We start from the raw sequence: 27,422 nt of genomic DNA on the forward strand, positions 1-27,422 counted from the left end.
CGGAATTATTTTCCGATTCCGATAATATTTCCGATTCTGACAATATTTCCGTTTCCGGCAATATTTCCGATTCTGGCAATATTTCCATTTCCGATAATATTTTCCGATACGTACCATGTTTCCGTTTCCGGCAACATCTACGACTTGGATAATATTTATATTTCCGATACGATCCATATTTCCGTTTCCGGCAATATCATCGTTTCCGGAGTATTCATTTCTTGCCTGTGACGATCTCAGCTCCCACTGAAACCAAGATCCGTCGATTCCGAATATCCATAGATGGAGTATCTAATGCCATTAAATACTTGATCCGTTTACGTACTATTTGTGTGACCCTACGGGTTCAGTCAAGAGTAAGCTGTGGATTAATATCATTAATTCCACTTGAACTGAAGCGGCCTCTAGCTAGGCATTCAGTTCACTTGATCTCACTGAATTATTAACTTGTTAATTAATACTGAACCGCATTTATTAGACTTAACATAGAATGCATACTTGGACCAAGGGCATTATTTCCTTCAGAAGAAACTCAAAAACCAGTATTAGTTGGTTCAGGTCTCACATTGTCTTGGTTGAGGAGAAACTTCTCGCACTTATCTCCAGATGCTGATGATCTGACTGTTCAAAGATTCACGAGAGCTTATATACTTATGATCATGGGTTCTGTTTTGTTCGCTGATAAGAGTGGTGATTCAGTACAACTTCTGTACTTACCATTACTTAGAGATCTTGAGAAAGCTGGAACATATAGTTGGGGGAGCGCCACTCTTGCTTTTTTGTATCGGGAATTATGTCATGCATCAAGACGTGGAGCAAAGCAGATAGGAGGACTTGTTTTACTTCTCCAGTTATGGTCGTGGGAGCATATTCACATCGGTGTACCTACCATCTCTCAACTTCGGCAGCCCATGGATCCTTCGGAGGGGGAACCTGATAGCCAGAGTGTACTTGGTTCTCAACATGAGCAGGGCCTTGATCCTTTAGCGTGCAGGTAGTTACTTGCCTCTTTTTATCTTCTCTAAAATTTTCCAACAAAAATATTACATGATCTAAAATAAGACCTTTTATTTCAGTTGGATACGTGTTTACTTCTCACATATAGACACAGCTTTTGGTGGCCTTTCTTATTATCGAGATGCATTGGATCACTAGAGTGATAAACAGGTAATAACTTCTCACTACAAATGTTTGTGGTTATGTTTTTGGTCAACTTTGAGATTTATTGTTTGGTTCAACTTTGGGATTGTAATGATGTTTCTGGATTACTAAGGAGCTAAAATCAAGTTCTTTTTGCTTGTTAACAATTAGCAGAATGTAACTTTGAACAAATCTAGATTAGTGAAAATTAAGCAAACAAGATGTAACTTTTATTTCATAACCATCTGATCTGACTTTAGCGACTTTGTATTTAATTCTTAATAGATGACATGGCAGCCATATACGGAGGATATCCTTTCTTTACTTCCGGACATATGTCGAGATGATAGACATATTTGGCGTACTTACTCTCCGTTGATTTGCTTTCACATTGTTGAGTATCACTGTCCTGGTCGAGTGATGCGCCAATTCGGGTACGAGCAGATTATCCCTCTTCCTTGTGACACGAGTAGATCACTTCACCGTATTGATCGTCGAGGAACAAAAAACAAGAATTATGTAAGACTTCATGCTATCTATTTAGAAGAGTGGAATAAGCGTGAAGATAGAGTTGTAGGTGGCATTGTCACTAGGGGTCAAACAACATCTTTGGATGCCTATATGTCTTGGTATCGGAAGATCACAAGGCTTATTATCACACCGCCTACTCAAGAGCGTCGTTCAACTCAATACCAACCTGCCTCTACGGAGTTTGTACTGGTAAGACTTGAACAAAGTATAAATTTGAAAAACTAAATTTTGGTATTTTTATCCCACATTGTAAGAACTTGAAAAATTAACTTTTATTATTTATATAGTCTCAGGTACTAGCTGATGTGGTGAAGAAATGCACTCGAGCCGTAGAGTCTACATCTGATTTGCCCCCTTCAACAGCGTTAGTGTTGGCATTGCATACCTTACAAAGCTTAGCAAATTCTTGCACCGACGCCTTACACGAGGTTGACAAGGAACACCTGCTACAAGATCTAGGTATCCCAACTCATATGTCGTCATCTCCTACCCCTGATTTTCATGGTAATGCACATAGCTCCCCCACTTTATCACATAATTTCATAATACCTCGTGCTCCCCGCCCGCCACTACCTCCTCCTTTTGCTCCTCCTCCTCGCCCGCCAACACCTCCTCCTCTTCGCCCACCACCACCACCTCCACCTTCTCCCCCTCCTCTTTTCCCACCACCTTTACCTCCTCCTCTTCGTCCACCAACACCACCTCCACCTTCTCCTCCTCTTGATCAATCTCTTACTACTACTACTACTACTACTACTACTACTACTACTACTACTACTACTTATTCTCCTTTAGTTTCTCCTCGTATGTCACCACTTGTTGCTCCTATCCATTCATCACCCTTTAGTTCTCCACCATTAGCATCTCCCCCACTGCAAGTCACATACCGTAGACGCCCGCGCACTTCTATTTTGGACTCCATTGAAGAGGTGGATGAATCTGATTTGAGATCGACTCAACATTCGAAGAAACAACATATTTCTTAGTTGTTATATAGACATTTAGAAGTAAATATTTTGTAAACATTAATTACATTGATGTAGTTATGTGTCCTTAATTCAAGTTGGAGAAAACGCTTCTGGTGGAGATTTTTTTGAGTAATAACACTTGGTGTATTCTTTTGGAGCATTTGTGCAGAATATGTGAAATGTGCATTTGGATTTTATTTTTCTTTTGCTTTCTTACAGGTATACAGGAAGGTTGTTTTTACACCCAAACAATAAATTTGTGTTGTTTATAAGAGAAACAAAATGCGCGGAAAATGTGTAATAAAATGAACCGCTAATAGCGGTAGCGGTTTAACGTAAAGAACCGCTACTGGTGGTAGTGGTTCTTTATATTAAACCGCAAACATTGATAGCGGTTCATTTCATTAAAACGCTAATACAGTTGGCGGTTTATGCTGAATTAAAAAAAAAAAATAACGAAGCTGGTACCCAATCCTACGTGGACGGTATCATGGGAAATAGTTTTTATAGCAATGCAAATTGGGAATTAGTTTTCATTTTAGCTATTTCTAGGGAAATCGTTCTATGTTTTTTACTTTTATAGACAAAATTGAGAGATTAAAGCCCTGTTACCCTTGATGGTTTGACAATAATTTGTTGAATGGCAAAAATAATTAGGTAATTTTGAAAACTGTAAACAACTTATAATAATTTTTTTATTTTATTTGACTTTTTTTAACATATTATACCTCTATTATGAGATTACAGAGGTGATTTCCCTTTTTTTAACTTTCTTTCCTTATTTTTGGCCTGGTGGTATTAATTGATTGAATGATTGTTGAATTTTTATAAACGCAGAGTTCAAAAAGCTTTAATGATTTGTTATTGATTTTCAGTTTTTAAAATAATTTAACAATCATCTTTTTAAATCAATAAATAATAACTTTTTTAATTGTATTAATTGTGAAATTATGGAGGGTAGTTTAGTCTATTCCATAGGGGCACCAAAAGTGCGATTACTAAATTGACCTTAGGTGTTCCCTTATAGGGGACACTAGACACACCTTTTCCATTGCTATAGAGAGGTCAATCGTGCTGCAGATTGGTTGGTTGACTTGGATGTTCAATCGAAGCAAAAAGTTGACGACGCTAGAAGCGATCACTAAGGATCTTCGGGATATATTATTGTAGGATATTAGCGGAGTTGCTTAGCCAAGACTTATACCAGGAGCTGATCGTGGTGTGGGATGAAGCTGTGGGGTGCTAGAGTAGTTAGTATTGTTCGTAGTTGTTACGAAGTATTTAATTTCAGTTTTTTTTTTGGTGTACCACCCGGTTCACCCTTAGGGCAAATCTAAATTTGAGGCGAGTTCTGATGGATAAGTTCTAGTCCCGTCCCAATTATTGTTGCGGGAGATTGAACATGGGGTTGTTGCGGGAGATCGAACACGGGGTCCTCCCTACCAACCACTTAGGCCCTGTTCTTTAGAGCTGAACTGAACTGAACTGAACTGAACTGAACTGAACTGAATGCTCCTGAACTGAACTAAACTGAACTGAACTGAATGCTTCTGAACTGAACTGAACTGAACTGAACTTAACTTAACTTAACTTAACTTAACTTAACAGAATATATTACCGAAATAAATAATAAATAATAAATAATAAATAATAAATAATAAATAATAAATAATAAATAATAAATAATAAATAATAAATAATAAATAATAATAATAATAAATAATAAATAATAAATAATAAATAATAAATAATAAATAATAAATAATAAATAATAAATAATAAATAATAAATAATAAATAATAAATAATAATAATAATAAATAATAAATAATAAATAATAAATAATAAATAATAAATAATAAATAATAAATAATAAATAATAAATAATAAATAATAAATAATAAATAATAAATAATAAATAATAAATAATAAATAATAAATAATAATAATAAATAATAAATAATAAATAATAAATAATAAATAATAAATAATAAATAATAAATAATAAATAATAAATAATAAATAATAAATAATAAATAATAATAAATAATAAATAATAAATAATAAATATAATAATAATAATAAATAATAAATAATAAATAATAAATAATAAATAATAAATAATAAATAATAAATAATAAATAATAAATAATAAATAATAAATGATAAATGATAAATAATAAATGATAAATGATAAATGATAAATAATCAATAATAAATAATCAATAATAAATAATAAATAATCAATAATAAATAATAAATAATCAATAATAAATAATAAATAATAAATAATACTAATTAATAAAAATAATAATAAATTATATTAATTATTAATAAATATTTAGTTATAAATAATGATAATAAGTAATATAATAATATAAATATAAATAATAAGTAATATAATAATATAATAATATAAATATAAATAATAAGTAATACAATAATATAAATAATAATATAAGTAATACTAATAATAATAATAATATTATTATTATTATTATTAGTATTACTTATATTATTATTTATATTATTATTATTATTAAATTAAATTAAATTAAATTAAATTAAATTAAATTGAATTGAATTGAATTAAACTGAACTTAACTGAACTGAACTTAATGCTCCTGAACTGAACTGAACTGAACTTAACTGAACTGAACTGAATGCTCCTGAACCGAACTGAACTGAATGCTCCTGAACTGAACTGAACTGAATGCTCCTGAACTGAACTGAACTGAACTGAATGCTCCTGAACCGAACTAAACTGAACCGAACTGAACTGAACTGAACTACCAAATAAGTCCTGAAACTGAAATTAACCCAAAAAGAACAAGGCCTTAACCAACAAACAATTGATAATTTTTGTTTGTGTGATTGCTTTGGGGCTCTGTTTCCTCCCTTTTCACTAGGGATGTCAATGGGGCGGGGCGGATGCGGATGTAGGTCCCTCCATCCTCATCCCCACCTAAAATTTTCATCCCCATCCCCGTCCCATCACCCATGGCGGGTACAAAGTTCATCCCCATCCCCGCCCCAACGAGTACAAACTAAAATCCACCCCCGCCCCACCACCCACCTGGGTATCCATCTTCGTCTCATCCCCGCTCCATACCCGCCTAATTTTTCTTATTTAGAAAATCTTTGCCATATATACGAAGTAACTAAAATTTAACTTTAGAAAAGACACCTTATTACTAAAAGTATCATATATAATTAGAAAAAAACTAGTATAGTACCCGTGCGATGCACGGTTTATAATCTAAATCTAAATTTATATGAAATATGGTAGACAATTATCATAAAAATAGAGTTTGTAGATATTCTCCAAACTAAAATTAATGATGGATAAATTTTATATTGATTATTCGGTGTCTTATTAAACAATTAAAACGATTAAAAGAAATAAGGGTACGTAGATAAAATTATTTTCATTCTCTTTCACCACCAGTGTCAAGCATAAAGTTATCTCATCCACTCTTTACTTCAATAGTAATACCCTCTTAATACTCGCACAGTCGCCTCATCAACCCCATTACCCGATCACTTAACACCTACCTACACCATTTACTTTATTTAGTTATAGATGACTTTGAGGCGGTGCGAGGCTTGCACACCCGTACCCGCCTGTAATTCAATTCTCATTATCCCCTCCATCCACGATAGGGATGATCATACCTACCTCTCCCAATCCCTGTCTCGAAAGGTACAAAATAAAATGCATCCCCTAGCTCTTCATCACCCCCCGTATCCACACCCGCCTCATACCTACTCCTAGGCTCAACTTTTTTTTGTAAGGGAGTTTGAATTTCAAAACCCTATTATGGAGTATTTGAGAATTCGTTTGCCTGATCAAAGTAATTGAGTAAATAAAAAAACATTATAATATGTAAGTTAGTAGTAAATATTTTTATATATTCATAATTAATTAGATGTAGGATTATTGACGTGTGCAGGTCCAATCTAATTACATTCATCATCGCCCCATCACCCGCGAAAAAAATAAATTTTTTAAACCCATCACTTACAAAAATTTCCTCCATCCCCGCCCATTTGGGGCAGATGCGCGAGGGGATCACCCACAAAATCCACCCCCCTGAAATTAACATCCCGATATTCGATAATAATCCACTTTTTCATTCAACTAACTTTTAAATATCTTAACATAAGTTTATTACGAAGTATTAAAATTGATTGTATTAGCTATAATATTGATAAAAATATATAATTTTTTTGATAAACATATTGATAAAAGTATATTCAAAAGTGACATACATAATTAGGATTTGGTGAGTATTCTCAAATCCAATCAATTCAAACTCGCCCCATCACAAAAATGGGTACATGTTATCCTTATATCCGTCCATCAACAACAAATTTATCTCTATTTGTTAGTCAACATTAGTCAATCATCTACGTTTATTTTTGTGGTCAGCCCATTCTAAAGTCCAAACTCACCCCGTCATCAAAGGTGATGCATATATAAATTTAATTTTGCACGGAATTTTAGATTGATATTGCAATCATTTACATAATTAGTATATAAAAAATATTTTATTTTTGCAAACATATTAATAATAAGGAAACTTAATCATCTAGGTCTTATAATTTTGAAAATAGTTACGGAGTATTACGATATTATTAGTCAAAATTTCAATCTACATGCCTTTAAGACTTCAATAATATGAGGGAATAAATTATTATCCGTGCTCTGTATAAAAATATTACAATAATGATAATGTAGCCAAAGTTTATTTTGATATTTAAGATTAAGATAAGCTACTGGCTAGGGTCCGTCATAAAGAAAAAGTACATGGATAAGGGTCTCATTTTGCTAGTTAACATTGGGCTTATAGTAATTGGTTTTATATACTCTTATTTATACTTGATTGATTTTCTAATTTATTTGTATTCTAATTATGTAAGTACAAATCAGTAGATTACTCTTAAATTTTTAGTCGACATTAGTGAATGATCTTTAGCAAATCTAAAATCCAAAATGGTATCATCATCAAGTGTGATGCACCATCTACATATATAAATCAAATTTTGCACGAAATTTTTAAGTGATATGCAATCATTTACATTAACAAAATTTTCAATTCAACTTATTTAATTTTCTTAATTTAAGTCTATTCCTTAAATAAATAATTACTTATTATCAATATGATTTTGTTTGAAATTAAAATTTTATTGAATAAAATTTATAATCAACTATTTTCTTAATTAGCTTCATTCACATTCAATTACAATTAATAGTTAATTCAAATTTTACTTGAGTCCGTACATGTTAGGTTTTTGCATTTTTGGTTTTGTGACAGATTGCATGTCCTTTGAAATTTATTGTTAGTTCTAAATTGCAGAATTTGAGGGATAAACTATGTACTTTATTCCCTTAATTATTTACACTGTAATTTTGACTCTTAAATAATTAGTTTTACCATGTTTTTGAATAAAAAAAATGTAATACGTATTAGTTTTATCAACTTTTGTCAAAAAAATTAATAAGTGCAAATTGAGATGAAATAAAAGAAGTTTGAATTAAATTAAATACATAAAAAAATTTAGTAGAATTTGAAAGGAATAAAAAAAATGAAAATTATTTTTATGCCCTTATTTTCATGAATTTTTGTGATGAATTTTTACTGTGCATTGCTTTTTGAGCTAAGATTTTAATGGCATCTGCTATGCTTTTGTATGGTACAAAAAATGGCAAAATCAATCAAAGAATTTAATTTCAACATTTGATATTACTCTAATTTTTTTATAGGGGGGGTTTTGTAAGTTTTATTGATTATTTTCCTCTTTATATTGTCGACATGCTTATTTGTTTTCTTGATTTAAGTCATCTTCTTATTTATAATAGAGGTAATGTAGTTTAATTAGTAACTTATGGATGCATTTTAATCTTTTTACATGGACACCAAATCATCTCATCTTGCAGAGGTCAATATTTGGCAATATTGGTAAATGGTGTAGATAGTCATACAAAGCTAAGTAGTATTTGGTAATTCAAATATCTTTAGAAAGTCATATGGCAAGCTAAGCAAATTTTAGAAAATAGTTGTCGTGCGAATACTTCAATATGATCATGATTATTCACGGTAATATGACTTATCATTTTAGAAAATATTTTACTTTTTATATAGTTTGATATTAATTACACACTTGGCTTACGTAAAAAAAAGATCTTAATTACACATACTATTGGCAATGTATGTCATGATTGCAAATTTACGCATATAAATGCCCTAGATATGCATGTTTAGATGGTTAATAGTAGATGATTAACATTGATCATAATTCACCATATACGAATATTACACCAAAAATCTACTATGTATATATGACTTTGACATAATTCGATTACTGCACTCGTATCACTTTTTTAATTAGAATATTTTTTAATTAAATAACATATAATCAGTTTTTTTAGGTTTAGGAAAGAATATTTAGCATAATATATGAATCTTTAAGAATGGAATATTCAAAAAATCTTTAAGTTTTATAATGGAAATCAATAATATCTTCTCTGATTCTTTCCCAATAAGACAAAATAAATTTAGACTAATATTTTTTTTTTAAATTAAAAGAGAGGTCAATCAATGAGTGACATTTGTCATCACCACATTGATTTCCTCTCTTTTAGTATATTATATAGATACTCGTAATAACAAAAAAATCCAAACAAAAAAAAAACTTAAAAGTCTCACCTAAATTCATATTATTACCTAAAAACAAATAAATCCACATCCTTCCTATCACCCATGGCGGGTATGAAGCGACGCGAGTGAAGATGGGGAGGGGCGGGGAGGGGATGGGGCGGGTTTAACACAAAATCCACACCCGCCCCATCACCCATGGCGGTTACGATTTTTATACCCATCCCCGTCCCATCACCCGCCAAACCTACCCCCATCCCCGCCTACTTGGGGCGGATGCGGGGCGGGTCTCCCACAAAACCCGCCCCACTGACATCCCTACTTTTCACACACACACAAAAAAAACAAAAAAAAAAAAACAAATAAAAAATAAAATAATCCCCTCCTACCGTCTCTCATCGACTCATCCTATCAGTTTCCTCCCTCTTACTCATCAGCCATCCTCTGCCGCCGCCGGCGACACCAGTCACTCAGCCACTACGCAACATTTTTTTTAATAATTAAACTATCGCTTTTCTCTATTAACCATAAATTACGTTAAAGAAAAATGAGAGCCGGGGTGGCAGGCATTGTAAATGGAGGTCCTACTCTCACTTTCAGCGCCACCGGTTCACGGTTGCGCTCGTTCTCCCCTCGCCGTCTTCAAGTTCGATGCTTTTCCTCTTCTGGTATCTTAATTTTCTCTAATTTCTCATCAATAAACTTCCAATTTCTTAATTTATGCTCTATGATGTATACAATTAGTTTTTTCTTCATTTCTTTTCTGTTCACTTTGTATTAAAGGTTACCTTATTCAGAATTCAAAATTTGTTTTTTTTTTTCTGGGTATCTTTCCCTTTTGATTCCTATAATTATGTTTAATGGGGGAGTGAAGATTGATTAAGAATAGTATAATCAGCAGTTTTGATGTGGGTTTTTGGTCTATTTATGTGAATGTAAGAATTTGTTAATGTAATTAGCACTTATCTGGTAGCAACTGTGGAATAATTGTATAATTAGGCTGAAATGTTGACCTTTAATTGACTTTTACTCTATCTTAGTTGTTATAAATGAAGGACCTTTTAGGCTTGAATGTTGATTTGTATGACAATTTGATGTTTGAATAATGAGAAGAAATAATTAGAGAAATTAAAACACACACAAAGATTTAAGGTGGTTCACTCTTCAATGAGCTACATCCACCATGGGGGAGGGTTTGGAGCTTGTATTACTCTTCAATGGAGAAAGGATTACAAAGAGGAATTCTCAAATGTGAAGAAGAGAGAATTCTTAGATCTAGGGTTTCAACCTCACTTGTGTTTCTCTCTCTTAATGCTGAAAATCTCATTACATTGGTATTTATAGTGTTAGACATCAAACCAATCTAAGGGACAAGAAAAGGCCACGTCGATTGAACCTTGCGGAGAAGAAAACAGTTTACCCGCAGAGTTCGGTCGAACCTTTAAAGGGTTCGGCCGAACCAAGGTCAGGTTCGGCCGAACTTACCCAAAGTTCGGGCGAACCTCCAAAAACAAAGCTACTGACTTCAGGTTCGGCCGAACCACCAAAGAGTTCGGCCGAACTTCCAGCAGGTTCGGCCGAACCTCCAGCAGGTTCGGCCGAACTTCCCCTGCAGCATGACAACTTCTCGTAAAACAGTCATAACTCCCTCATTTCTCATCCAAAATGAGCTTATGACCAGGCGTTGGAAAGATATTGAGCCAAGCTTTCACCTCCAACTTGAATCAACTCAATCTAATGAGTAGATCATGAGATATGTCCATTTGAAGTCAGACCTTCCACTATAACACCCTAACATCCTTCAAGGAAGATTCGAGGCACACATAACAATTCTCCACCTTGACTTGAATCCTCCACACTTCCTCATAATGTAATACCAAACTATACTCCAAACACACTCCCAACAAGCCCTTATGGGCTTACATCGACCATGGAGAAAGACCAACTAAGTCCACACACAAAGTGAACTTAGTTGTCGGCAAAGGCTTTGTCAACATGTCGGCGGGATTCTCCTCGGTACCAATCTTCTTCAAGAGCAATTCTTTCTTAGCTATCACATCTCGAACGAAGTTGTACTTGATGTCAATGTGCTTGGTTCTCTTGTAGAATGTGTTTTGATTCTTAGCCAAATGTATGGCACTTTGACTATCACAAAACACGGACACCAAGCTTGAACATGGACTAAACTCTCCCACTAGACCCTTGAGCCACTTTGCTTCTTTGAATGCTTCGGTAATGGCCATAAACTCGGCCTCCATAGTTGAAAGAGCTACAACATCTTGTAGCGTTGATTGCCAACTCACGGCCGTACCACCCAAAGTAAAGACATAGCTGGAAGTAGATTTCCGGTCATCCAAATCACCTCCATAATCCGAATCACAAAAGCCCTCAAGCCCGTTTGCATTTCTACCAAACTCAAGGCAAACGTTTGAGGTACCCTTCAAGTACCTCTCAACAACCACTTCACGGCTTCCCAATGGACCTTTCCCGGTCTTGACATATACCGACTAACCATACTCACCGCATGCGCTATATCCGGTCTTGAACACACCATGGCATACATCACACTTCCAACCGCACTAGTGTATGGAATGTGAGCCATGGACTTTTCTTCTTCCTTGGATTGAGGACTAAGCTCCTTTGAGAGCTTAAAGTGAGAACTCAATGGAGTGGAAACCGGTTTTGCCATGGAGAAGCGCTCAAGCACCTTCTAAATGTATCTCTTTTGACTAAGATACAAAACACCCGCATTCCTATCACGAATAATCTCCATACCAAGAATCTTCTTGGCTTCACCAAGATCTTTCATATCAAACTCACTTGCCAACAACTTTTTCAAGTTGTCAATCTCAATCATATTCTTGCAAGCCACCAACATATCATCTACATATAAGAGCAAGTAGATGAAGGAACCACTCACAAGCTCTTTGTAATAGACACAACTATCATAAGAGCTCCTTGTGAAATCATGTGCCAACATGAACGAATCAAATCGTTTATACCATTGCCTTGGAGATTGCTTCAAGCCATACAAGGACTTTAAAAGATGACACACATGATTTTCCTTCCCTTTCTCCTCAAAACCTTCCGGTTGCTTCATGTAGATCTCCTCCTCCAAATCCCCATGGAGGAATGCGGTCTTCACATCAAGTTGGTGTAACTCCAAGTCTTCCATAGCTACCAAGGCAAGCAACACCCTTATGGATGAGTGTTTCACAACCGGAGAAAATACTTCATGAAAGTCAACGCCTTCAATTTGTGTGAAACCTCTTGCAACAACTCTTGCCTTGTAGACGGGACCGCCCGATTCCAGTGTACCTTCCTTCTTCTTGTACACCCACTTGCACCCAACAATTCTTTTGCCTTTCGGTGCAATGCATAAGCTCCAAGTATTGTTCTTGTGCAAGGACTCCATTTCTTGCTCCATGGCCATCAACCACTTGCCGACATCATTTAGAGACATTGCTTCCTTGAATGAACAAGGATCATCATTATCGGTCTCCACTTGACTTGCAACGGAGAGAGCATATTGAACATAATCACACTCCTCAATGTATCTACTTGGAGGCTTGATTCGTCTCTTTGCTCTTTCTTCGGCAATATATTTCTTTTGAGCTTGTGGTGTCGCTTCACGAGGTCTCCTTGATGAGGGACCATCTTCATGTGAATGCTCATCTAGCTCCACCTCCTCCTCGGTATCATGGTGTGAACCTACATCATTGCAAATAGAAAGCTCCTTTCCCGGAGTGATCATACAATTTTCATCAAAAACAATATCTCTAGAAGTTATGACTCTTCTAGATTGGTTACACCATACTCTATAACCTTTAACTCCTAAACCATAGCCAACAAAAATACATTTTTTAGCTCTAGGTTCAAGTTTACCATCACTAACATGAATATAAGCCGGACAACCAAATACTCTCAAACTAGAATAATCAACGGGTTTTCCGTACCATACCTCAAGAGGTGACTTGAAGTCAAGAGCCGAGTGAGGAGAGCGATTCACCAAGTAACAAGCCGTTGAAACGGCTTCCGCCCAAAAAGATTTCCCCAAATTTGCTTGTGAAAGCATACATCTAGCCCTCTCTAAGAGAGTTCTATTCATTCGCTCCGCAACCCCATTTTGTTGAGGTCTACCCGCACAAGTTCGATGCCGCACAATGCCATGCTTGAGACAATACTTCAAGAACTTCTTCTCTACAAACTCTAGACCATTATCGGTCCTCAAGGTTTTGATTTTTTTCTCGGTCTTCTTTTCAATCATGGTCTTCCAATCATGGAACACATCAAAGACATCATCTTTATGCTTTATAAAGAACACCCAAACCTTCCTAGAGAAGTCATCAATTATAGTGAGCAAATAATTACAACCACCAATCGAAGGAACTCTAGAGGGTCCCCACAAATCCGAATGGATGTATTCAAGTATCCCTTTGGTGTTGTGTACGGCGGGTTTGAAGCTAACCCTCTTGTGTTTACCAAACACACAATGCTCACAAAAGCCAAGGCTTCCAAGCTTCAAGCTTCCAAAACAACCTTGCTTGCTAAGCTCCGACATACCATGCTCCCCCATATGGCCAAGTCTCAAATGCCATAACTTGGTTTCACTATCACTCATAGTACCCGTGGAAACATTTGCCGAGCCTACCATGGTGGATCCTTGCAATGAGTACAAGCTACCCACTTTGGCACCCTTCATCAACACAAGAGCACCTTTCACAACCTTCATTACTCCACCTTCCGCTATGCACTTACAACCGTTAGTGTCAAGAGTGCCAAGAGAGATCAAATTCTTCTTTAGCTCCGGAACATGACGAACTTTAGTTAAGGTTCTCACAATACCATCAAACATTTTGATGGCTACCGTCCCAATTCCAATCACCTTGCACGTTGCATTGTTTCCCATGGTGACATTACCTCCATTATACTCCTCATAGGAGCTAAAGAGATCCTTGTTGGGGGTCATATGAAACGAGCAACCCGAATCCAAAATCCATTCATCCTTACCCTTGATTCTTCCATGAGTGGCAACCAATGCACCACTATCACTATCGGTATCTACATAGCTAGCCTCGGCGGTAGCATGAGGTTCTTTGCCCTTTCCGGACTTACCATCACCTCCCGATTGTTTCTTTTGCCACTTCCAACATTCCGACTTAATGTGGCCTTTAATGTGACAATAATTGCAAGACTTGTTACGGTTAGGATTCGGTTTCTTTGACTTGGACCGACCCCTATTCTTTCCCCCATTACCACCACTACTAGTAGAAGTCTTCTCATGATTTCTACCCCTCACAAACAAGCCATCATTGGAGTTATTTGATGATTTAGAAATTAATTGATTATCAATTAAGTCCCTTTGGGTCAAAGCATCTCTAACATCATCAATACTCAAATCATCTCTACCATACAAGATAGTTTCACGAAAATGTTTATAGGATGGTGGTAATGAACATAACAAGTAAATTGCAAGATCCTCATCATCTAAAACAACATCAATATTTTGAAGATCCATAACAATCGAAAAGAACTCATCTAAATGAGACTTAAGAGAATTACCTTCCTCAAGCCGAAGATCATAGAGTCTACTCTTGAGTAGTAGACGATTGGTGACACTTTTAGCCATATAAAGAGCCTCCAACTTCGACCATAGATCATTCGCGGTTTCCTCCTTGGCAACTTCCCTCAATACTTCATTCGAGAGGCAAAGTTGTATAGCCGACAAAGCTTTCAAATCAATCTCCTCCCACTTCTCTTCCGTAATGGTAGTGGGTTTCTTATCCTTCCCTTCAAGAGCCTTGTGCACACCATTTTGTATCAAAATAGCTTTCATTTTCAATTGCCAAAGGCCAAAGTTAATTGACCTATCAAACTTCTCAATATCCAACTTCATTGTCGACATCAGTATTCAATACTCCCCAAGAAATCAAACAAACAACCCAAACACAACCTTAGCTCTTGATACCAATTGTTATAAATGAAGGACCTTTTAGGCTTGAATGTTGATTTGTATGACAATTTGATGTTTGAATAATGAGAAGAAATAATTAGAGAAATTAAAACACACACAAAGATTTAAGGTGGTTCACTCTTCAATGAGCTACATCCACCATGGGGGAGGGTTTGGAGCTTGTATTACTCTTCAATGGAGAAAGGATTACAAAGAGGAATTCTCAAAGGTGAAGAAGAGAGAATTCTTAGATCTAGGGTTTCAACCTCACTTGTGTTTCTCTCTCTTAATACTGAAAATCTCATTACATTTGGTATTTATAGTGTTAGACATCAAACCAATCTAAGGGACAAGAAAAGGGCACGTCGATTGAACCTTGCGGAGAAGAAAACAGTTTACTCGCAGAGTTCGGTCGAACCTTTAAAGGGTTCGGCCGAACCAAGGTCAGGTTCGGCCGAACTTACCCAAAGTTCGGGGGAACCTCCAAAAACAAAGCTACTGACTTCAGGTTCGGCCGAACCACCAAAGAGTTCGGCCGAACTTCCAGCAGGTTCGGCCGAACCTCCAGCAGGTTCGGCCGAACTTCCCCTGCAGCATGACAGCTTCTCGTAAAACAGTCATAACTCCCTCATTTCTCATCCAAAATGAGCTTATGACCAGGCGTTGGAAAGATATTGAGCCAAGCTTTCACCTCCAACTTGAATCAACTCAATCTAATGAGTAGATCATGAGATATGTCCATTTGAAGTCAGACCTTCCACTATAACACCCTAACATCCTTCAAGGATGATTCGAGGCACACATAACATTAGTGTTGCTACTATTATGAATTATGTTGGTTATTAGGCTGGGAAGCTGCCATCAACAATTACCCTCTTAATGTATGATTTAATTTAATCTACATGTGTGGCAAAGTCGATGTGTTGATCAGTTCACTGTGGCCATTGGTGGGGGTGGATTATAAGAAGTGGCTTTGAACTAGGACTCTAGGAGTAATAGAGTAATAATAGTGAGAGTACAAATTCTAGTCTAGGATTCTACTATTAGACAATTAAGTGGAACGTACAATCGATGCTCATGAGATGAAATTTCCCTGTGATAAAGTTCAGGGAACGGGAGTGATAGACGATAGTAATCTGGTGATGTTTATGGTGAATTAGTTTTGGATTTGTGTACTTGCAATAGTCTTTGGATACAGTTATTTGTCGAACTTGATGACCTTAAGCTTGCATTGTTGCTGTACAAGACAGGAATGTAAATTTTAAAGATGTTGTGTTGGATTATCTTTTAGTTTAGGTGGCTTGCTTGAAGGTTTAGCAAGAAAAATCCAATCTTCTTCTTCTATAATTATGTTACGTATGCGCAGCATAAGTTATTCTGATATTCAGGTATCATTTTGTGAGACCCTTGAACAATTCATTTTGGGCATACTGTACTGTGAAATGTATTGCTTATGAATCTTTTTATTTCCTGAAAATTAGTGGATAGGGCATCTATGCAAGCATGGTTTACAATCTTGATTGAGTTTAGTCTATTGCCATTTTATATGTTATCTGTTCATTAAAATTTTATAAATCTAATGTTTCAATAATATTAAATTATATGCAGGTCATATATCATTTATAAAGGAGATTGCTGGCACTCAACCGCCTGAACATCTTCATCAATTGCTAAATGTGCTACAATCAAAGGGTATATCTCTTACTCAGGCAACTCAGCTATTACTTTGAGGTATCAAGAATTATATGGTATGGTATATGAGAAAATGTTGTTTTGATGTCCTAAACTCGTGAAATTATACCACTATACCTAATTGGAGACAGATTTGATCTGTGCGCTAAAGTTCATTATATCGGGTGGATTCATGGTTTCGATTCTCTAGTACAAGTAATTTCTTTTTGAATCAGCAATCAAGTTGTATGAATGCATGGTTGAATGTGAACATGTAGTGTTTGATTTATGTTGTGAGTCTTGTGACTGATCCACAAGGACCACACCAACACAGGGAATATAAATCTTCTTATTTCAACTTACAGTAATTTAAAAATGAGGAAAAGCAAAAACCTTGCAGATAATTTGTGTTCCCCTTTTTTTTTTTTAATCAGTAAGAAGTGAAATTTATTTATCACTTTCAAGAGTCACAACAAAAATCATACAAGTACAAGGACAAAAATTCCAAACCCCTAGCTGGAAAAGGCATGAGATTACCTTCTAGGAAGGGACTCCCCTAGCCTTAACCCCGTTACCTTACAATCCCAAAATTCATAATTTGCCATTTGCATACCCCATAACTCCTTGGATTGAGGCCAGAGGCAAGAGCCATACAGACAGGTTGGTCATAGTAGTTGTATTTAAATATGATTTTTTTTTCCGACCCTAGATGTCAATTTATTTTTAGCCTCGTCTTTGTTTTATTCATAAAGCTGAGCTCTTACTTCATTATGCTTCAAACAGGTGAAACTATTGTTTCTCCTGGAGCTAGGCAGGGCTTGATTCCTCTTGTAGTTCCTCTATCTAAAAATTCATCAGGTTATAAGAGTAACTATTGTCACACTTCTTTATCTTCTTATGAGTGATTCCTCCATGTGCTTAATGAACTATATCTTCAACAGGGACAGTAACTGCCTTGCTCAGATGGCCAACAGCTCCACCAGGGTAGGACATTCAAAATTATGTACCTAATTCCTTGAACTTCTTTAACAAGCTCTCATAAACCTATTGCCAAATGTTTAGACTTCCATATCCTACTCTGCAGGATGGAGATGCCAGTTGTGGAAGTACATGATCATGGGGTTTGGCTATTGGCGAAGAATGTAATGAATTAATCTGAAAACATATGTTCACGTGCGTATGTAGACAAGTCCAAGTACCTATATTGAAGAATGTTGTACTCTGTCTTAATATCTGCTAATTATGCTTTATATGTCTTCCATCACCCACTTGCTTTTTGCATTATCGATCCTGAATTGGATCACATTCTTCAAAACATGTTTGGATAAATTCCTTAGCACGTCTCCTTTGAAATCCAGGTGGATCAATATATTCATAGAATTCTGGTTGAGGAAGATGCATTGAGCAAGGATGAGTCTCAAGACGTGCTTTTTGCAGCTTCTTTTGAGGCTGGAAAAAAACTTTATAAGAAGGGTGATCTTGCTGAGTCTAAGACTCGTAACCTTGATGTCTACCTTTTGAAAAAGGTAAAGGAGAAATTTGACACTTACTTCACAACTCTAATTGCTTGAACTTGTTGAATGACTGTTCTGAGACTGTTCTTTAGGTTGGATTGTTTCCAGATGTTCTAGAAAGAAAAGTGATGCGACATTTTGATGATGGTGATCATGTGAGCTTATTTATGTTATATTCAATATATTTCTTCTGGATAATGTGTTTCATCTGATTTTATAAAAGATTTTTTTTTTTTTTGTGAACCAAAGGTTTCTGCAATGGTGACTGGAGAATTCTATATGAAGAAAGACCTTTTCCCTGGGTTTGCACGGCCTTATGTTTTCAATGCAAAGATCTTGTTGAAGTATGCAGGCTTGTACTTAGTAATTGCTGAATATATATATATGTATTACTGTGTAGATATTGTCCTATGAGTCTATAACTTGAAAGTTGCAAAATCTGAAAATATTCTTAAAAGAAAACTGCAATTTTCAGGGTTGGGCGTGTTTCAGAAGCTAAAGATGCTGCAAGAGTGGCACTAAAATCACCATGGTGGACTTTAGGCTGTCCATATCAGGTGCGTCCTTTCTTCCCCATTCCATCTCCTGCAATTGTGACTTCACGTCAGTGGGAATCCTCTTCATCAGATAACACAATAACGGGGGATAAGAATATCACATAAATCTGCTTCATTTTTCTTGTTTCGGCAAAGTGTTTCCTGAATAGATAATTGTTACCTGCGATGTCTATTAATTTTGATTAGGAAGTTGCGGATATGGCACAATGGGAAGACGAACAAATTGAATACATTAAGGAGAAAGTCACAGAAGAGGGCCGGCAAGAAGATTTGAAGAAAGGAAAAGAACCACACCAGGTATAATAACATCAGCATTACTAGTGTGTCTAACCATTCTAAGCTATAGACAAGGTATTTTAAGCAAAATATTGCCCTAATTAACTGTTCAGGTAGCATTGGATGAAGCTGCTTTTTTGTTGGACTTGGCTTCCATTGAAGGATCTTGGGATGAATGTCTGGAGCGAGTTGCTGAATGTTACAAAGAAGGTGGACTGAATGAAATTGCTAAATTTGTTTTGTACAGAGATTGAGTAGAAAAAGAGGTGATGTGCTCGATTTTCCTCTGTCCATAAGTTAGCTCCAATTTCCACTTTTGATCACCCTCAAAATTGTATCTTTTTTCCCCTTGTATACACAACTAAGAATTCATAGTACGGAAATAAACTCTTGTATAGAATCTGACAGAAATAAAAATATTCTTTATCACATCAAGTATTATTACAACCTTTTAATTCTAAGAATTCGTGATGTAGAGTTATGTACATGCAACCCAAAACTTGAGTGCTTTGATTGCCAGCTGGCAAGGCTCTTTGGATATTAACTGAAAACAGTAAGGGAAAGGGAGAAGGAATCAAGTCCCTATACTAAATTAAATGACAAGTAAGACATCCCTTTGTTTCATCAAGGCGCTTGTGTTGCGCTGCAATGGAGTAGCACCCTTCATCTTACTGGGGCCTCTCTTCCTTCTCATGAACAACTTCCTGATAAAACCAAACCCCCCACTTGTCTTCTTACCCGGCACAAGAGCCAAATTGCCTACTTGTTCAAGAGATTGCACCTTTATCCCAGGAGGCAGAGGCAGAGGCAGAGGCAGAGCTCTGAACTCTGTATGGTTCGCACTCTGCTTCTCTGAGCTGACTCTGTTACTTTCTTCTTCTTCTTGGGTTCTTAGAATCTTGAGATCTTCTGTTTGATCACCTTCATCCTCCATCATACAATCACGTAGAGTAGAATGTTGGACAGTCAGGCTCTTGTTATCAGTCATTGAAGAATTTTGGATCTTTATGGTAGTAGCTATAGGAGAGAGAAGCTTCTCAAATTGTGTCACATCTGCTGATGGGCAGGCTGATGGCAATGTCTTGAGTTGCTTCGCCAAATTTTGTATGGCTTCCTGCCATTGACACATGCTATCAGCCACAAGTGCCAACCAATAAAGTAAGTGTGCATAATAATATGGAACAGATGAGTTTAATACAAATTATAGGATAATCATTCATTCATTAAGGTTGGCGCCTAATGTTTAGGGTCTGTTCATCTAATTCTCATATGCAACCACAGATGACATGGTGGTCCTAAAGCACTAGCTCGCACTTTAACTCAGCACCAAATGTGACTCATTGACCTATCAAAGCTTGAACCCATCCCAGTATCCCACTAATGGAAAACTGTCTAAAGCATAATTTCCTGAAAAATCCTTACCTCACCTCTTCTGGAGTTGTATCACTCAATACAAATTGCAGAGGCTTTAACATACGAAGTATATTTTAACACAAATGCAAATATAGTTGATCACAAGAGGTATATGTGACTTACTGCTCCCAGTATCTTTGCCACCTGATCTGTGTCACTATCCGGAGATTCCTTGCTCGAGAACTTGCACCTGTAGTCACATGTTCTATAGTCAGGTATGTGTGTGTGTGAGTAATCTATTTGGGGGTGAGAGGATTCTTCTTACGTTTCAAGCTGAAGCTGAAACTCAAGGCATGCTGTTTCCAATTCTTCACAGCAGTTATTCTTATACTCCAACTCAACCTCTAAGGATGATAGTTTATGGAGGCCTTCGTTTTGTTTGGATTTTGCAACTGTAAGTTGTGTATCAAGATCTTCATTTATTAACCTCTGATTTTCTACTTGTTCCTCAGCAAGCCCTATTGATTCTTTAAGAGATTCTACTTCTCTTTGCAGGCTTTCAATGGTTTGCTTTGATTCATGCAGTTGGTTTCTCACTGCTACATTATCTTCAGTCATACTCTGTAACTTCTCCTTCACTTGTCTGTTTTCTTCTTGCATAGCTGATTGAATGGCTATCATTTGAGCAAGTGTATTGTGTCGATTAACCTTCATTTGGTTTTCACTTTTTGATCTGTCAAAACTAAAATTCTTTCTTATCTTTTCCCTCGCAAATGAAGCTTCTTTTATATCCTGATCGTTGGTGTTATTGTCGCTGAATAAACTGGCAAGAGTTGAACCCCCTTTTGGAGTAGAATCTGAAGATCCCCATGTCAGAAGACCATGAATATCTGAACTGCTATTTTCATTTTTCTGCAGATTATCATAACCCAAAGCAATTTTGATGTCTTGTAAAAGCTCACCCATATTTCTTTCTGAAACTCGATGTTCTTCCAGGATCACCTTTAAGATCTCATCCAACCAAGAACCCCCTTGTGTAAGTGTAAGCAACCCTTTCTCCTTCCCCGAACCTTCTGTAGCCACGGTGGTTACTATAGCAAATTTCTCCATTTCTGGCTCATTCTTAATTTTCTCTTGTCTGCACTGTTCGAGTTCTGTTAGTAAAGCATTAGCCCATGATTCAGAATCACAAACTTCATCATAATTGCTGAGACCAAGATCAGATATAGCCAATTGCATCGAGTTTTCAGCTTCTGAAAGGTCGTTTAGCTGTGCTTTAAGTTCTGCTACTTTGGAAGCCATCTGACCGTATTTGATTCTCCAAGAGTGTAGCTCACCCTCAGTTAAAGCCAGTATCTCTTTCAACATCTTGTTTTCCTCTTCCATTGTCGGATTTGATGACCTCTTCATATTCAGTGGAGCAGTTAGACCTTGCAGCCTTTTTCTAACTAGATTGCGTAACTGCTGGCATTCTGCTTCTAACTTGTTAATCTGCTTTGCATTCTCCAACTCTGATCTACGGCAGTTTTTCCAAAACCCATTTTGCAGTTCCAACTCCTTCTCCATTTCTTGGAACTCATACTTGAGAAATGTATTCTCTTTCTCAGCTGAAGCTAACCTGCCTATTAACATGCCAAACTCAGCTTCCAACTCCGCTTTTCCATTATCAAGATCTTGAACCAACTTCTCTTTACAGAAAAGGGCCTTCATCAAATTTGCATTCTCAGCTGACAAGTTTGAAATCCTTTTGTTAGATTCAGCTAATTTACCATCCAACTTCCTCATTTCCTTTCCAAAATCCACTGTCAACTTCTGTTCATCTCGAAGAGATTCTATCTCCTGCATGCAGTCCTTCAATGCAGCACTCAGATTAGCCAGTTTTTGCTCGGCTGGTTCTCCTTGCTGCAACACCTTTTCTAACTCTTCCTTGAAGTGTGCTGTCTCCTCTGCTGCCATCCTTTGACCTGAAATGTGATGTTGATTAGCAGTCAGATTCTATACTCTGAAATACTCCCTCCGTCCCATTTTTATATTTCTGTTTCTATTTTGGCCGTCTCAAAATTATAGTTCTGTTTCTATTTTTGCCCATTAAGTTTCCCACTTTCCCATGTACTTAATTAAAAATGCATTGAAAATCCAACAAAACGTCCACCATGTACTATATTCCGCTTTTCTTACAACTCGTGTTTTTAGTCAAACAAGACTATAAATATGGGACGGAGGGAGTACATCAGAAGGATGTAAACCACTAAAACCTTGCAATGTACCTGCTAGTGCTTGTTCTGCTATTCGTGCGTGCACTCGGATTAGTTCATCTTTAGCACTACAGTCACAAATGACCGAGGCTGACGACCTATCACTGATATTACTTCGGCACTTAGTATGCCCTATTCTCTCTTCATCCTGCAGTCAGTAAAACAACTAAAATAAGAACTACTACCGTTCTTTCTCATTCAGTTACTAGTGTACAGAATTACAGAATATAAGCTGCGTATCAGACATACTGATTACTGACTTTGCTTCAGTCACACTAATACAATTACATAAATACAAAATGGAAAAGTTACTTTTAAGAATGTCATGCTATGAAAATCTGTTCAGTCACACTAATACAATTACATCTGTTAGAGTTCAGAAGATATATGAAAATCTTTATAAAAAAAAAAGCCGGCGAAATAGTCTTAATTACCTCATCTACATTTCCGTCCAAGGAAAGACTAACTCTCCGACCATCAACTACATTCTTCTCTGAAACTTTTCTCCGCCAACGCCATGACTTGTGTTGTTCCATGGCTTCTCCCCCCTTATAATACTCAAAGACGCGCTAGTACATTATCATACAACCTGTAAAACCTGTAAAAAGGTTGATCATTGCATTACATAAGCTTTAGTTAATATTGGGGAAAACTAATGATAATGAATTACAACATAAGGAAGAAGATTTACTGATTCATCATAACAAAAACCTTAGATCATTAATAATGGAATAAGTTATAAAACCACACATGTTATATTATACGAAGTACTATTATATGGTTCATAAATACTTACCATTGTATTCATGAAATGTGCAGGAAAACGGGAAAATCCCACCGACGAAAACTGAAAGGGGGAGAAGCAATAATGGTGTTTGGGAGAGGACTGAGATAGGGGCAGTGGAGAAAAGCACGCATGGGTCCGTTAAAAAGAAGAGAAAGAACTGGTGATTATGGAAAAAGACAGAGGATTTACTTTTTTGAATATAAAAAAAAGACATTAGATTCTGATGTATCTTACTATTATTTCTCTGCTACTGTCTGCTAAAGACTTGGAAGAGCCGATAATAATTCCTCCTTTGGGAAAACTAACACATCATCATATGACCGTTTCTTTTAGTTGAGTTTCGAACATTCGTCTCGTTTATGTAAATCCTAGATGTTTTATCAGCTAAAGTAGCGACCATCCATGAGGTTGGAGAATGGAGAGGCGACATTCTGTAAGGGGTACACTAGTAGTTTCGCATCATATAATAAGAGCACAGTATACTATTGTTTTTTTTTTATATCATTGTTCTTTTTAATACCATCGGTCTTTTTTTAACAATTGTTTTCTGTTATGATACTATTGAAATTTCAATGTATTTACACAATTACCATCGGTTATGGGAATTTACTTCCTTTTCATCCATTGATGCGCTTTATTGTGTCAATATTGTTAACGGACTTATTCGGCAAAACTACTTGTTGTTGTAGCCGTTAGTTGTTAATTTTGAACGTGCGTTTTTAGTGCTAAAGTGGTTAAGAAAGACGCACGCATGTGCTACAAACAACTTACAAGATGTCATTCTTTAAGCATGTTTCTTCAATCCAGAGTTTGCTCTTTATGTAGGTTTAATCAACTCATTGTTGAGATTTGCAAACAATTTTTTTTTTTAAATAAGGAAAGAAAACATAGGTCGTGTTTACATAAAAAACACTAACCTAAAGCACCCTATTAGGTAAATTACAAGCTTGAATACAATCTAATAAAATAAAGAAAAAAGACCAATATCCCTACTAAACACCAAAAACCACCATTAAGGGCAAGCTTCAAGATATGGGCAAGGCTACCAGCTAAATTTCGAAAATTAATAATTCAAGTAATCTATATTGAATGATTGAACACGTTATATATTTCTAAGCTATAACATACACTTCTTTATTAATATCATATAACTTCGACAATTATTAATACATATATGATATATATATATAGTTGGTTAAAGTCATCAAAATGATATCCAAAATTAGCTAAGATCAAATCTTATCTATATCATTTATCTTTAATAGAACAAGGTGTTCAGTCTCTTTTACGCACACACAAGGTGACATAATTACATATTTACATGCATGTATGAAACACTACTACGAATAATTAGTTAGTGCTTAATATGATAATGTCGAACGAACATACCTTGTTGGAGTATGTGTTAGTTTGGTGTTGATCTTGATCTTCTTCCTCTATATATTATTAAATTCCTTCAATGTTATCCTTGTTTTTTTTTTGGGTTAAGTGTTGAATCTTTGTCTTTTGTTTTTCTTATTAATAAAAATAATAAAGGGATGATCCAAAGTTTGGTTATTGTGTCTTTGTCTCTTGATTGGATTTTGAACACTCCCCTGCCTAACCAAGCTGCCACATACCCCATCTTTAGTTGATAGACTTGAAATCCTCCATGTGGCACTTCAAATTTTTTGATTGATTGTGCCATTGCACTTATTCCTCTGGTTATATAGTGACAATTATTTAAGAATGTTGAATGAAATTTATTTACATTTTAGTTAGAGCTCTAGCTATGAAGTATAGTAGGCTAAATCAAAGTAATCACGTACGTAGTATGTTCTATGGAGTATAAAATAACGTGTAGATCGGAGTCTTTATAGTTTGATTATGTCTAGTTAATTAAGGGGGCGTTTGGTTCGCACGGGGTAAACGGAATGGAATAACAAAGGAAAAGAAAGAGAATGGGAATGAATCCCTTTTATTTAAAATGTTGTTCGGTGATACTTTGCTCAATACTCCGTATTTCCTACTCTCACAAGAGCTCTATCCCTTGCAACATCCGCCGGCAACCTTTTTCACCCTAGCAACAGCTTCTTCCTCGCCGTCTTCACCCTAGCAGCGCGCAACCTTCTCCCTCGTCGTCTTCGCGCAACCTTATTCTCCCTCGCCGTCTTCGCGCAACCTTCTTCTCCCTCGCCGTCTTCACCCTACCAGCGCGCAACCGTCTTCACCCTACCAGCGCGCAACCGTCTTCACCCTACCAGCGCGCAACCGTCTTCACCCTAGCAGCGCGCAACCTTCTCCCTCGTCGTCTTCGCACAACCTTCTTCTCCCTCGCCTTCGCGCGACCTTGTTCTCCCTCGCCTTGTTCTCCCTCGTTGTGCGCCGCCGAAGGTAGGTAGGGTTTCATTGGTGGCCGATTTATGGCGGTTGGTGGCTGGGGTGGAGTTTTGGTGGTGTTAGGTGGAATTTTGGGTGATCTCTAATGTGACAAGGGTGGTTATACTGATGAACAACTTCATCAGATCAGGTAATTATGTGGTGGTGAGGGGTGGTTGCGAGGTGGAGGGAGAAGAAAGCGACTGGGATTGCGAAGGAGAAGGTGGGTTGGTGGGTGGGGTAAGGTGGGGTGGGTCGACGGTGAAGGTGGTTCAGGTGGTGATGTTGTTGTTATAATGGTGGTCAATGGTGGTCAACGATTTTGGGTGGTGTGAGAGGAAAGGGAATGGAAATACCTTGGGGGGGTAGGGTGTCAATCACAAATTATTAGGTACACCCGGTTGTATGTAGCTCTACATGCAACCGTATCGTTTTGTATTTTCTAATCCCTTAAAAAAGCACATTTTTTCAGTTTAAAAGCACATTTTCAGTTTAAAAGCACATTTTTCAGTTTAAAATCACATTTTTACAATTTTAATGCACATTTGTTTTTCAAATATTATGATATTGAATATCTTCTTCCAATTGGCAAAAAACCTAAACTTAAAAGGTGAGCAACCAACATCAGTTTATATATCCTCTCAAATTCTTCGCGCTCGTATGTTCTTTTGTACTAACAATGTGTTATTTTGAAATGTATCTTCTTTTAAGGTATAAAAAATGTACTTTAACCTGTAAAAATGTGCTTTAAACTATAAAATTGTGCTTTTTGAGGGGTTAAAAATCATAACTACCCGGTTGCATGTAGTGCTACATACAACCGGGTGTACCATTTACCAATTGGGGTTTCAATGTAGAGGAGTTTTGGGATAAGTCGAAAAGGAAAATGTGTAAAGGGAATGACAAAAGTTGCTTAACAAACAACAACAAAGGGAATCATACAAGTTGATTCCCTTTTCCTTTGATAAATACCCCCAACCAAACGCCCCCTAAGTTTTTATATATACATATATTATAATGGAAATAACACTAACTTGACTTCTATATGTACAATGTGGCGCCAAATTGGAGGAGAAAAACTCAAAAGTAAAAATGGCATGGAGTTATTCCTTGAGTAGAATATGTATGCCTTAGAGGCTTAGATTATTTAGACTTAGACACGACCCTCTTGTTATGTGTCTTGTTGTCTCATGCCTCCTCAAAAGGATGTTATGAGCATGATCCAACCTCTCTTGCCTATCAGGTTAGATTGTAGTAACTTTGTGTATGAGCTACAAACTTGTAGAAAATGGATAGTACACAGTACTAGTGGAAAAACGTTCATTTGCATCGCTGCATTTGCGTCGCAAATATAAATAAGTTACTCAAATAACAAATTTGAGCATAAAAATTAGTCATTGG

General features: G+C 36.3%; 3 protein-coding genes across 3 annotated transcripts; 2 read left to right on the forward strand and 1 right to left on the reverse strand.

Annotated features, from left to right (window-relative positions):
* The first annotated feature begins 1,425 nt into the window (after positions 1 to 1,425).
* On the forward strand, positions 1,426 to 2,657 carry LOC130471906 (serine/threonine-protein phosphatase 7 long form homolog). The gene is made up of 3 exons (XM_056842263.1): positions 1,426 to 1,860; positions 1,959 to 2,358; positions 2,467 to 2,657. The coding sequence occupies exons 1-3, from the start codon at positions 1,426 to 1,428 to the stop codon at positions 2,655 to 2,657; spliced, it is 1,026 nt and encodes a 341-aa protein (XP_056698241.1).
* A 6,995-nt stretch (positions 2,658 to 9,652) lies between these two features.
* Positions 9,653 to 19,697, forward strand: LOC110777625 (protein IN CHLOROPLAST ATPASE BIOGENESIS, chloroplastic). Its single transcript, XM_021982214.2, has 11 exons — positions 9,653 to 9,965; positions 16,859 to 16,942; positions 17,705 to 17,779; positions 17,863 to 17,905; positions 18,006 to 18,063; positions 18,280 to 18,447; positions 18,528 to 18,590; positions 18,685 to 18,779; positions 18,911 to 18,992; positions 19,179 to 19,289; positions 19,382 to 19,697. The coding sequence occupies exons 1-11, from the start codon at positions 9,845 to 9,847 to the stop codon at positions 19,520 to 19,522; spliced, it is 1,041 nt and encodes a 346-aa protein (XP_021837906.2). The 5' UTR covers positions 9,653 to 9,844; the 3' UTR covers positions 19,523 to 19,697.
* Positions 19,698 to 19,846: 149 nt separating this feature from the next.
* LOC110777630 (filament-like plant protein 7) lies at positions 19,847 to 23,804 on the reverse strand. Its single transcript, XM_021982215.2, has 6 exons — positions 23,673 to 23,804; positions 23,311 to 23,474; positions 22,889 to 23,024; positions 20,947 to 22,585; positions 20,805 to 20,871; positions 19,847 to 20,382 (listed from the first exon to the last, which is right to left on the reverse strand). The coding sequence occupies exons 2-6, from the start codon at positions 23,410 to 23,412 to the stop codon at positions 19,861 to 19,863; spliced, it is 2,466 nt and encodes an 821-aa protein (XP_021837907.2). The 5' UTR covers positions 23,413 to 23,474; positions 23,673 to 23,804; the 3' UTR covers positions 19,847 to 19,860.
* Positions 23,805 to 27,422: the final 3,618 nt, after the last annotated feature.

Source organism: Spinacia oleracea, chromosome 4 (genome assembly GCF_020520425.1).
Source record: "Spinacia oleracea cultivar Varoflay chromosome 4, BTI_SOV_V1, whole genome shotgun sequence".
Taxonomy (NCBI): domain Eukaryota; kingdom Viridiplantae; phylum Streptophyta; class Magnoliopsida; order Caryophyllales; family Amaranthaceae; genus Spinacia; species Spinacia oleracea.